Below are 13,569 nucleotides of genomic sequence, written 5' to 3' on the forward strand. Positions count from 1 at the left end.
TTGTGGTTTGAGGGGTTGAATAATAAATGACCCCCTGAATAAACTTTTCACAATTTAAAAAAAAAAAAAAAAAAAGAAATAACATTCTTTTTTGCTGCAGTGCATTTCACACTTCCAGGCTGAGCTACAGTCCAAATGTCACAATGCCAAGTTAATTCCGAATGTGTGAACCTGCTAAATCTGCAGGGGGTTGAATACTACTTGTAGGCACTGTATGTATATATATATATATATTTTATATATATATATATATTTATATATATATATATATATATATATATATATATGAGAGCCAGAACTTTTTAATATATCCGTCAATGGAGTCATTTCCGGGCTTGCTTTTTATGTGATGTTTGTTTGTACAAACAACTCTGATCATTTTTTATTCAGGTTGTAGATCAAGCGTGGTGACCTACAAACAGCAATTCCGGCATTTTCTTGAAACTTTCAGCATAAGCTATAAATAATATTATATTTTAACAATTGAGAATTGTAGACATGGCAAAAGGTTATTTTTTTAAGCTTTCATATTGGCTGTGATATTTTTGCTGTTTTTAAAATTATTTTTTTTTAATTTACTATGAAGTTGTGATTGTTCACACGGGAATCGCCGTCCTCCTTCCTTGCATTGGGTGGATGACGCATCCTACATCAGCCACATAGTGTCACCCATTGCGCTCCTGTGCAGGCGCAGTTTTTACGGATATATTAACATCCTGGACCATAGAACACTGTAAGGCTATGTCCGCACGCTGTGTTCTGGTTTGACAACAAAATTGCACCCTCTGGCAGACTCTTGACAAATGTAAACACTGCGTTTGACAAAAAAAAACACAGTAAAAATGCGTTTTCGATGCGCTTTCACTGTGTTTTCCCTGCATTTCGGCTGCGTTTAGGCTGCGTTTTGAACGGTGCGTTTTTAAAGGAGAAATAAAATAGGATAGGATTTGATAGATAGCTAGAATACATAGATAGACAGAGGGATAGATAGAAAAAAATAGATAGAAAGAATAGATGACTGCCCGCTGACAGCAGACAGAGATACGTAGAGCCATGCGATGAGAATGAACCTCTGAGGTAAGTGCCGTGACACAGGCAGTAGTGTGGGGCCCGCAGCTGTGACGTCAGAGTTTCACCCGAGTTCATTGTCATTGTGCGGCTCTGTCTCTGTGTTGCGGCCTGATTTGCAGTCACAGGTGAAGAACTCACCTGTGACCGCAAATCACCTGAGTGAGGGCACCGCTGATAGCATGACTCACCTCAGTTGCTGCGTGGAGCTCACAGCGAGTGGTCGTGCTCTATAGCCGCTCGTTGTGGGCTTCCGATGTAGCAGAGCTGGAAGCGTCATGGGACCTCATGTGGATTACGTTGAACTTGGAGTGGTGTTTGAGGGTTAATAAAGTGGAGAAAGAGGGTGGGTTTTTTTTTGTCTTTTATTCCAAATAAAGGGTTTTTTGAGTGTATGTGTTTATTTACTTTCACTTACAGATTAGTGATGAGGGGGTGTCTCATAGACGCCTGCCATGATTAATCTAGGACTTAGTGGCAGCTATGGGCTGCCATTAACTCCTTATTACCTCGATTGCTACCGCACCAGGGTAATAGGGGATGAGCCAGGTAAGGTCCCTGGACTGTCACATCTAATGCGGCAATTCCGGGCAGCTGCTGGCTGATATTTATAGGCTGGGGGGCAGCCTAAAAATGATAGGCCTGCCCAGTCTGAGAATACCAACCAGAAGCTGTGAGGCTTTATCTTGGGTGGGTATCAATTGGGGGGGGGACCGCACGTTGTTTTCTTTTAATTATTTATTTATTTTACTGCATGATATAGACCTGCCCACCGGCGGCTGTGATTGGTTGTAGTGAGACAGCTGTTACTCAGCATAGGGGCACATCTGACTGCAATCAATCATAGGCGCCGGTGGGCGGGGGAAGCAATTGAGCCTAATGAGGGGCCTGCACTTTCAGAAGCAGGTGAAGCCGCGGGAGCAGTGTGACAGCCGTGTTACGCCTGTGATCGGCGAGTATGAAGGAGGGAGAGAGGGGGAGGGAGAGAGAGAGAGAGAGATCGAGACCGACAGAGAGAGAGAGAGAGACCGACATCGACAGAGAGAGACCGAGACTGACAGAGAGATAGAGACGGGCATTTTTGTTGACAAGAACAGATGCAAAATGCAACCAAAATGCAGTGCAAACACACAGCTAAACATTTTGATTACGTTTTGACACACTACATTCGTTTTAATCGGTGGCAAACGTTCACAAAACGCAATGAATAGTGACATGCTGCTTTTTTTTTAGACAACGATTTTGACAAATATTTGGCAAACAAAACACTGCCTAATAAAAAGCAACGTGCGGATGGAAATTCTGACTTCTCCTAGTCTTTGCTGGTAAGCAAAGCGCATGCATTTTGTCATTAACACAGTGTAGTTTAAAACGCAACTAAAACGCAAGAAAAAACGCAACGTGCGCACATAGCCTAAATGGTCCTGTAAATGATTATAGATTATTAGTTGCTGGAAAAAAAAACAAAGAATTGCATAAGGATGCCATACGGATGCTAGGTGAGAAAAAAAATCACACACTCATAGTACTTGCATGACATATGGAATACCAAACAGCTTTCACTCATCCCACTAATCTGGATGACAATCGGAGCAATTTATGCTCTGCAGATGTGAGCGAACTCTGACAAGGAGAATCATGCTGCCAGGTCATTTTTACCACACAATGTACACCCTAAAAAAATCCCCGAAAACAATGTCAGAATTGCATTTTTTTGAAATTGCACTGCATTTTAGATTTTCTTCTTGTTTTCCAGTACATTATGTGGTAGAATGATTGGTGTCATTCAAAAGTACAACTCATCCCGCATAAAACAAGGCCTCATATGGCTATCTGGACATAAACAAGTTATAGCACTTGGAAGAAGGAGAGGAAGAAACAAAAATGCAAAACAGAAACTGACCATTTTGAGAAGGGGCGACTAAGATCAAGCAATGTTAATGAGACAATTGTACTGAGTATATATACTGTACTGTGTCTGTATATATTTGTACTGTATATATACATATGATGTTTAATCCCTTTCTTTTGGGTGGCAGATGGTTTTAATTTGTGTGGCTTACTGTAATTTTACATCAAATTGTCTCTCCAGTAAAGGAGACAAACTCTAGCACAGCGCCACCTATTGGAAGTAGCGATCCTAAAAGTCACAAGTGGATTTTCGACAATCCTTTGCAATATGACTCAGGATATATAAGCCAGATCAGAATCCCAATTTGCAGACACGGTGTTTCGGGGTGCTTGCCCCTCGTCAGTGCAAAGTATGGGGGTGTCTGATCTGGCTCATGAGAAAGCTATGTGGGGACCACGGGGGAACACTATTCTCCTTAAGGAGACTTTGCAAGCCAGTCTGGCTGCCAGGTAAGGGGACTTATAGCTGCAATGCCCCTAAAATTCCACGGGGGAACACTATTCTCCTTAAGGAGACTTTGCAAGCCAGTCTGGCTGCCAGGTAAGGGGACTTATAGCTGCAATGCCCCTCTGGGAAATATTAATTTTACATGTAACTTTTGTACTATTATATGAGAGTCATTGGATTGAAATTGTTTCACACAAACAAGTAAAATTGTACTGTAATAAGTATAATAAAATTAAAAAAATAATAATTTCATTCAATTGCAAAAAGGTATTTCAAGATAATTTTTATTTATTTAAATATACGTTAATGGTTTTTAAAGTGTTGCTGGACACATTGTTTGAATCAATTCACAATTAGCAAAGATTTTAATGCTGTAACAGTCATATGAAAAAGTTTGGGCACCCCTATTAATGTTAACCTTTTTTCTTTATAACAATTTGGGTTTTTGCAACAGCTATTTCAGTTTCATATATCTAATAACTGATGGACTCAGTAATATTTCTGGATTGAAATGAGGTTTATTGTATTAACAGAAAATGTGCAATCCGCATTCAAACAAAATTTGACCGGTGCAAAAGTATGGGCACCTCAACATAAAAGTGACATTAATATTTTGTAGATCCTCCTTTTGCAAAGATAACAGCCTCTAGTCGCTTCCTGTAGCTTTTAATGAGTTCCTGGATCCTGGATGAAGGTATATTTGACCATTCCTGTTTACAAAACAATTCCAGTTCAGTTAAGTTTGATGGTCGCCGAGCATGGACAGCACGCTTCAAATCATCCCACAGATGTTCAATGATATTCAGGTCTGGGGACTGGGATGGCCATTCCAGAACATTGTAATTCTTCCTCTGCATGAATGCCTGAGTAGATTTGGAGCGGTGTTTTGGATCATTGTCTTGCTGAAATATCCATCCCCTGCGTAACTTCAACTTCGTCACTGATTCTTGCACATTATTGTCAAGAATCTGCTGATACTGAGTTGAATCCATGCGACCCTCAACTTTAACTAGATTCCCGGTGCCGGCATTGGGTACACAGCCCCAAAGCATGATGGAACCTTCACCAAATTTTACTGTGGGTAGCAAGTGCTTTTCTTGGAATGCCGTGTTTTTTTGCCTCCATGCATAACACCTTTTTGTATGACCAAACAACTCAATCTTTGTTTCATCAGTCCACAGGACCTTCGTCCCAAATGTAACTGGCTTGTCCAAATGTGCTTTTGCATACCTCAGACGACTCTGTTTGTGGCGTGCTTGCAGAAACGGCTTCTTTCGCATCACTCTCCCATACAGCTTCTTCTTGTACAAAGTGCGCTGTATTGTTGACCGATGCACATGGACACCATCAGCAGCAAGATGATGCTGCAGGCCTTTGGAGGTGGTCTGTGAATTGTCCTTGACTGTTCTCACCATTCTTCTTCTCTGCCTTTCTGATATTTTTCTTGGCCTGCCACTTCTGGGCTTAACAAGAACTGTACCTGTGTTCTTCCATTTCCTTACTATGTTCCTCACAGTGGAAACTGACAGTTTAAATCTTTGAGACAACTTTTTGTATCCTTCTCCTGAACAACTACGTTCAAGAAATTGATAAGGGTGCCCATACTTTTGCACCGGTCAAATTTTGATAAAATGCAGATTGCACATTTTCTGTTAGTACAATAAACCTCATTTCAATCCAGAAATATTACTCAGTCCATCAGTTATTAGATATATGAAACTGAAATAGCTGTTGCAAAAACCCAAATTGTTATAAAGAAAAAAGGTTAACATTAATAGGGGTGCCCAAACTTTTTCATATGACTGTAATTTCAGGAACAATTAGCTGAAAATGTAAACACAATGGCAAAAAAAACTAAACATGTAAACCAAATAAATCAAGTACATGAAAATTGGATGAAGAAAGAAAAAACAAATAATGAAACATGTATAGATTATTATTAACTCCATCAGAAACAAGCATGCTGGATACAGAAGAGATACAGTATAGTTAAAGATATGTCAAGAATATCTTACCTGGCTGCTATAAAGGCTCCACTTACAATGGATAATATACTTAGTGCAACAGACAATGAATGTCTTTTCCTGGGAATTAGAAAATGTGCAAATAAGAATTCCAAAGCAAACAGTCATTAATACATGTAATAAATGCCATACAGTCATGAGCAAAACTAAAGGGTGCTTTACACGAAACGAGCTATCGTGCGATGCATCGTCGGGGTCACGGTTTTCGTGACGCACATTCGGCATCGTTCACGACGTCGTCTAATGTAACACCTCCGAGCGACGCAGTATCGCTCACAAATCGTGAGTCATGTACTCGTCGCTCAGTTTCAAAACATTGTTTATTTAAAATGGCGCCGGTTGTTCATCGTACCCGGGGCAGCACACATCGCTCCATTTAACACCCCGGGAACGATGAACTCAGCTTACTTGTGTCCCGCGGCACCCGCCGGCTATGCGGAAGGAAGGAGGTGGGCGGGATGTTTATGTCACGATTTGCCCGTGACGCACAAACGACAGGGGCGGGTACGATCGATCGTGAAATCGCACAATCGGTCGTCTCGTGTAAAGCAGGCATAAGTACACCCTCTGTGCATTCTCTGGTTTTACATATCAGGATATTCGGAAAAAAATCATCTGGTCTTTAGAAAATCTTAAAAGTAGGGAAATACAACCTCACATATACAAAAACACATAATAAATTACATCATGTACTGTAATTTCACAAAAACTAGGCCAAAATGATAAAGCGATAGGTGAAAAGGTAAAGGGGTTATCCAAGACTGTTTTTTCTCCTCTGGAGCTCAGAACTTACAGGCAGCTAGTTGCTAACTATCTGCCTTTTCTGCTGGCCCCGAATTCTGCCACCTCAGAGTGTTGACGGTCTGCTCCTGAGAGAGATGACTTCACCCCCAACAGAGCAACTTCTTTTTCTGCATTGATTTGTCGATGGGGCATTATTGCCAGTGTCATGATGTCTCCCCACTGCCTAACTGCTGGGTGTTGTCTGGCAATCAGCATGATGTCTGCAGTGAGGCCCCATCCACAGAGCAGACAGGAAGAGCTGTTCTCTTGATGTGAGGTCAAATGAAGCAGCAGAATCACTGGCAGGGACGGTCACTGACCATTCTAAACCAGCAGAGATCAGTGATAGGCAGCGTAGGCAGTAGGCAGCACTCATACCTGGAAGGAGCTCATACGGTCTAGCATCTACCAAGGCCAGGCAGCAGACAGGGGTGGGAATAGAGAGCAAAGCCCAACCCACATATTCCTACACCTGTCTGCTGCCTGGCCTTGGTAGATGTTAGACTGTATGGGCTCCTTCCCGGTATGAGTCATTTATTTCACGGTGATAGGGGCGTGTTCGAAATGTAGCCCATACAGTCTAGCATCAACCATGGCCAGGAAGGCAGATAGGGGCAGGAATAGATGGCAAAACCCGAGCCACCTGTTAGATATTTTGTAGCTGCTATCAAATAGCAGTGCATTTCTGTGACTTTACCTGCCCATATTTCTGAAATAAAACATCCAATCTCTGAACAAAATGTATGCTTACATTCAGCATCCTAGTGCCAGTATAGCACTGGCTTTACTTTATATATGAGAATCCTAATGGTTGGTTCACTTTAAGTACTCCTTTACTGCATCCAGAAATTAGGCATTAGCATACATGCTAATGAAATGCTATTGATTAATTGTTCATAATACAAGTGTGACCACCTCGTTTTGCAAGTTTGCTGGTCTGCATCATTCAGATGTGCATTAATGTGGCCCCCCTGAGGATCAGTCACCACAGGGTATTGCATCTGACTTAAGGTGCAATGCTTATTCCGGGTAAGAAGAGGTTAATCACTGGTGTTTTTCACTTACACAACATCCAGCCAGTAAGTCAGCCAGTTACACAACTCAGGAAGCCAGACAGCCTGGGAAATTCCCGGTTGTTGGGACAACCACTAGTGAGTCATCAGGAATATGGGGGCCGCACTGAGGGAGTAAGAAAGAAACAAACAGACATTTTCACTTTAGAATAGTCTGAGACTCTGAACAACACAGTCGCAGGAGAGAGTGCTTGAGACCTTCTCCTGCTAGAATCAGGCAGACTGGAAAAGGGTGAGAGGTAACTGGTGTAGCTACTGAGACAGAGGAGAACATGGTAGCTGAGGTCGAGCCCAACTATTCCCACAGTGCCAGCGCAGTCAGGGTGCAGAGCCCTTGGGTAGGACATACTCCACGTTGGACTACCAGAATTTGCAGAGGATGGGGATTCCAAATCGCATCGCTCACCACCCATTTTCCCGGAGGACAGTAAAACATAGGGTCCAGGGTCAAGATCACGGTCAGGCTCCATGGCGGACCTGCTCCACCTGCATAGGGGATGGGACGCTTTACAAGAACACCGGGATCCCCAAGTTGCTTCAAGCCATGGAGATCCACTAGTAAGCGCAGAGGAGGAAGGTCTCACACTTCACAGACACCGGTGATTACTCCTGATTTACCCGGGACCGACTAGAGCCCATCATGGTGGAGAGCGGCACCACCGGGGCATCTTACGAACTGTGAGTAAAAAAAAGAACTTTGAACCGCTGCCTTGGTGTCGTCCTTGTCATTGCCAATTAAAGAATGAATGTCTTGGGGGGCGGAGCTTGCTGATGACCGAGTGAGACGCTGTGAGAACAGGCTCTCCCTCAATTCCGTCCCAGAGACCGACTTATCTCATCCCCAGCTGTGATATGATCTCATGGGCAAAGCTAGGAAGCCCTCTGGTCCCGGTACCGCCGCTGTACGAACCCAGCCACATATGGAGCGTTTCCTGAGCTCTGAAACTCCCCTGCCGCCCAGACACACATGAGGCAAGATGGCACCGGCTGCTGCTGCTGCTGCAGGACGCGCATCCCAGGGAGAGATGTCAGCCTTGGATGAAACCCCCGGTGAGCGTGTGAAACCCCGGGGGGGGGATAAATCCAGAGGCGGAGATGAACTCTCTCCTGCTGAACTCAGTAAGCTCCTCAAAACACTGCCCACCAAAGATGACCTGGAGGGATATATAGCAAGGCTGGAGCACTCATACAAAAAAGAGCTCAATACGCTGAAAATGGAATTCACCCCCAGAATAGAGGAGGTAGAAACCTCCCAAACAGATATACAGAAAGAGCTACAGGCACACAAGGAGGTCATATTAAGTAATTCAGCTAGACTGGAGGAGATGGCGGCAGGAATGGATACTTTGAAAATCGTAATAGACGCAATAATATCCGTATACGAGGCCTGTCAGAGAAGATCCTCCCGCACAACCTGGAACAGGCGGCCCAGAAGCTGTTCTCTCAGATCCTAAAGAGCCCGGAGCCACTCACCATTGAATTGGACAGGATCCACAGAGCTCTGGGATCATGGCCTGTCTCTGATGCGTACCCCAGGGATGTCATTTGCAGGGTGCACTTCTTTAAAGAAAAGGAGAGGATGATGGAGGCGGCCAGGGGGAAGGGTCTCTTCCATTTTATGGACTCTCAAGTCACACTGATGCCCGATCTGGCCCAGTGTACTCTGCAGTTGAGAAGAGCCCTCAGACCTCTCCTGTCCTGCTTGAAAGAGAGGAATATACCCTATCGCTGGGGCTACCCCTTTTCCCTGGCCGCCAATAAAGATGGGAAGTCTTCATCATTTCGGGGCCTGGGAGACTTTGCCTCCTTTCTGAGCACCTTTGATCTTCCCTTGATTGATCTCCCTGAGTGGCCCAAACCTCCTTTGATGCCGGTCGGCCCATCTGGCTGGCTCACGGTCCGCAGGCCCAGATCGGGTGTAAGTCCTCGGGCACAAACGGACAACTCCTGAAGCCATAGAAGCTATTATTTTAAGGACTACCATTCAGTTATGCCAAGATGGGTCCGCTACCCCTTCTGAAGGTGACTGTTCTCATTTCCATTAACAAGGGTGGCCCATTTTCCTTAGCCTGATGCCGGGGGTTGGTTCCGGCTCTCCCATCACTTGGTACATATTGGCTGAAACTAATGACGATACACAGTTATCTGGTCCTGATTGTTTTTGCCTTCCCCTAGTCATTTTTACATCTGTGCTCATGTCCATGACACGTTCTATTTAATGTGACATAAGACGGCGTTTATTACTTCTGCAACTGTCGTTTTACCATAGTTTTCATTATTACTTCTTTGATGTTATTGCATTTTATACCTATTAAGTTCAGTCCGGGGCGGGAGGGGGAGACCAAATCGGCTGTTGGTTTCTCCTCTTCCCCTCCAGCACAACAGGCGGCTGGTTCTGCCTATATCTTGCACCGATGTTTAGTAGGGCTTCTACTACCTACTATTGTTTCTCCACTTTCTCTCGCTTTCTCTTTTTATTTTTCTCTCACTCACTTCTTCTTTCCTCCCCACTCTTCTACATGCGACGGCTGTTTTCCTCTTATCTCGTTTTAGCCTAGTATGTATATCCGCATGGATAAGGTTAAATTTTGTTCCCTTAATGTCAAGGGATTTAATGTTCCTGAAAAAAGGAGGTAGATCACATATTCTTGCCATAAACAGAGGGTATCTGTTCTACTTCTATACCCAAAATGGCCTCAGGCTTCTATCCTACCTGATTCTGTAGCTCTAACCCATTATCTAAGTCCAAAGGCGTCTCAATTGCATTCCACAGATCCTGCAACCCTGACATACTCATCTCCCTAATAGATCCCCAGGGACATTTTATTTTCCTGCAGGTGTCCTGGGCCTTGCACACTTTCGTAGTGGCGAATATCTACAGCCCAAATCAGAGCCAGGGAAGATTCTACGCAGAATGCCTGTGCCAGCTCGAGGGATTCGCGAGCTCCTCTCCATTAATCCTGGGTGGCGATTTCAATCTACCTCTTAACCTCTCAATAGATGTCTCCTCAGGTAAGACATCTTATCCTATTTCATACATCAGAGGACTTAGGAGACTTATGCAGGATATGAGACTGGTTGACATCTGGCGGGTACTGCACCCAGATGACAGAGAATACACGTTCTTCTCCCCAGTTCATTCTCTGTATAGCAGAATAGATCTTTGTGAAGATGTAATTTACCCTCTCACTGTATATGCTGTGATACTATGTCATGATATGTATATTTCCCTAGTTGTATTAGTTGTAATTCATGTATTTTCTTGGGGGAGCTACTGGTCTCAATGTGTCTCTCTCATACAATTGTAGTCTTGGCATCTAATGTGATTATGTAAATAGCCTGTCCTCTTCTTTCCAGAGTTGTGTATCTAATCTGTAATTGCATTGGCCAGTGAAGGAATAGTCATTGTTCTTTACAGCAGGGGATCCCTTCATCTACTGTGGCTGGCAGACATATTGGAGCCCTGTGATGGACCAAACCATTGATGATAGGATGTGTGACCCCTACCCCCTGAACAAACATGGTGGGCTGGTCAAGCAGCCCAGACAATGCATTTCCCTTTTTGTAACTTCAGAGTGAGCTGAAACTAAAGAGAAGAAGGAGCTCCAGCCTGGGTGGCTGTGGACACGGACGGAGCTAGGCCTGTGTGGCGGCCCGTGGGATTGTGTGGAACTCTTTGGACTACTGTAAGGACGATTGCTTTGTTATCCGGTCCGAGGATTGTCGGGAAGGGCCCCCGAATCTGTTTTACGTGGACTTATCGTGTGCTGTTCCAGTGTTCTTGTGAATAAACCTGTTGGATCGTCCCTCGGCCTCGTCCTTCCTTTGCTCTCTTGTACACCCCCGTCACAAACTGGTTGGCAGCGCTGGGATCAGAGCAGAAGGAATGGAGGACAATGGCTCAACATCAGGAACCAGCACTGCAGAGTACAAGACCTGGACTTTGGGGAGCCTGCAATCAAAGGCCCGTGAAGTAGGAGTTCGTTTCAAAGGACTCTCCAAGGAGCAGCTGATTGAGGCGCTAGAAGGAGTCTGTTCGCAAAATGACGTGGAGGAAGGATCCTCACAGCAAACGGAAGAAAGACGGCAGCCGGAGGTGAATACCCAAAAAAGTCAATGGGTTGTGTGGTACAAGGAGGAGATGGCACTGCTTGGAGATGAGGCCACCATAGAAGATAAGAGGGAGGCCATGCGTGGAGCTAAAGAGAAGGAGCGCAGGATGGAGGAGATGGCACTGCTGGATAAGGAGCTCGCTGTGGAAGCCGCGAGAGGTTCCAGACAGACTGTAACCCCAGCACCCATCATGAGGGAACTTCCCAGGGTGTCCCGCAAAGACTTTAAGCCGTTTAATGAGGCTGCAGGCGACATTGAGGGCTTCTTCCAGGACTTTGAGCATCAGTGTCGATTAATGGAAGTCCCGGACAGGGAGCGTGTCCGGCATCTGGTTGGGCTCCTAGAGGGGGGAGCTGCTGAAGCCTATGAAGCTATGGACCCTTGGTGGAACTGTGAGTATGCGGATATTAAACAGACTATTCTAGAACATTATGCTGTGACCCCAGACACTTACAGGACTCAGTTCCGTGCTTTAGCCTGTGATGGGGAAGTGTCTTTTAAGATATATGCTCATAGACTCAAACAAATATGTAATCGCTGGCTGGAGGCAGTGGAGGCCTTATCTTGGGAGACCTTCCTGCAGGTCATCCTAAAAGAACAATTCTTTGCCCAGTGCCCCGCTGAGATCCGGGAATGGGTGCGTGAGAGAAAACCAGCGACAGTGGAGGAAGCTGCTGCTCTCGCTGATGAGGCTCTCACCATCAAGCCTCAGTGGAGGGTTCTGTTGGAGGATGGAGAGACGCCTAACAGCTCCACAACACCGGATGCCCCCAGTTATTCTGTCCCCATTGTTCCCCGTTCCTCTAAGCCACCACATGTTGATACCCGTGTTAATGTGCCTCCAGTTGCTTCTACTGCACTTTCTGGAATACGCCGGGGAGAGGAAGTAACAGAGCGCAGGTGTTATGTTTGTAGGCATCCCGGGCATTTGCAGGCCTCATGCCCAGCCAGGCCATGGAGGAATCATCCTCAAACCCCTACAGCACCTTCAGGTGGGAGCCGGCCTCCAAGTTCCCCTACTTCTTACCCAAGAGGACGCCTTGGATGGAGGGAGACCCAGCTCAGATGCTATCAATGTGGACAGCCAGGGCATCGGCAAGTCTCCTGCCCAGCTGTTCAAATGAGGACTGATCCTGCACCCAATCGGATTGTTAATTATTTACAGCCCAGTGCCATGGAGGAAGATGTGGCACCGTTATGTGAGGACTGGCCTAGTGACTCAGCCCCCCATGTTGCACCACCAGGAGTTTACGGGGTGCGACCCGCAGTTATGACGACTTCTGCTCATCGAGGTAAGCACTTGCAGGAGGTTGTGCTGGATGGACAGAGACTTGTTGGATTTTGTGACTCGGGTGCTTTCCTCACACTGGCTGATCCCCGAGTGGTTCGGCCTGAGGCAATCCATAGAGGACCTGGGATTGTTATTGAACTGGCTGGTGGACAATGGAGGACTATTCCCACAGCCACTGTGGATCTGAACTTTGGTTTTGGGGTCAGGCGATGTGTGGTTGGGGTGATGGGTGGTCTGCCTGCAGCTGTTCTCCTGGGCAATGATGTGGGAGAGCTACGATGCCAATTCGTGGCTGCATGAAGCCACATGTAAGTAACGCTCTGCCTGTGTGTACTTAACCAGTGACCTGTAGAGGTCCCTAGTACGTACACAAGTTGGGAGGGGGAGGGATTGTGAAGATGTAATTTACCCTCTCACTGTATATGCTGTGATACTATGTCATGATATGTATATTTCCCTGGTTGTATTAGTTGTAATTCATGTATTTTCTTGGGGGAGCTACTGGTCTCAATGTGTCTCTCTCATACAATTGTAGTCTTGGCATCTAATGTGATTATGTAAATAGCCTGTCCTCTTCTTTCCAGAGTTGTGTATCTAATCTGTAATTGCATTGGCCAGTGAAGGAATAGTCATTGTTCTTTACAGCAGGGGATCCCTTCATCTACTGTGGCTGGCAGACATATTGGAGCCCTGTGATGGACCAAACCATTGATGATAGGATGTGTGACCCCTACCCCCTGAACAAACATGGTGGGCTGGTCAAGCAGCCCAGACAATGCATTTCCCTTTTTGTAACTTCAGAGTGAGCTGAAACTAAAGAGAAGAAGGAGCTCCAGCCTGGGTGGCTGTGGACACGGA

The 13,569-nt window shown here is 45.4% G+C and overlaps 1 protein-coding gene across 1 annotated transcript in view; it reads right to left on the reverse strand.

Annotated features, from left to right (window-relative positions):
* SLC35D2 (solute carrier family 35 member D2) overlaps nucleotides 1-13,569 on the reverse strand; it is a 188,266-nt gene that overhangs the window by 89,595 nt on the left and 85,102 nt on the right. Inside the window, exon 6 of the mRNA XM_075340476.1 lies at nucleotides 5,443-5,511. Coding sequence (XP_075196591.1) covers nucleotides 5,443-5,511 — 69 coding nt within the window. The remainder of the gene's footprint in view (nucleotides 1-5,442; nucleotides 5,512-13,569) is intronic.

The sequence above is a fragment of the Anomaloglossus baeobatrachus genome, chromosome 1, assembly GCF_048569485.1.
Source record: "Anomaloglossus baeobatrachus isolate aAnoBae1 chromosome 1, aAnoBae1.hap1, whole genome shotgun sequence".
Classification (NCBI taxonomy): Eukaryota; Metazoa; Chordata; class Amphibia; order Anura; family Aromobatidae; genus Anomaloglossus; species Anomaloglossus baeobatrachus.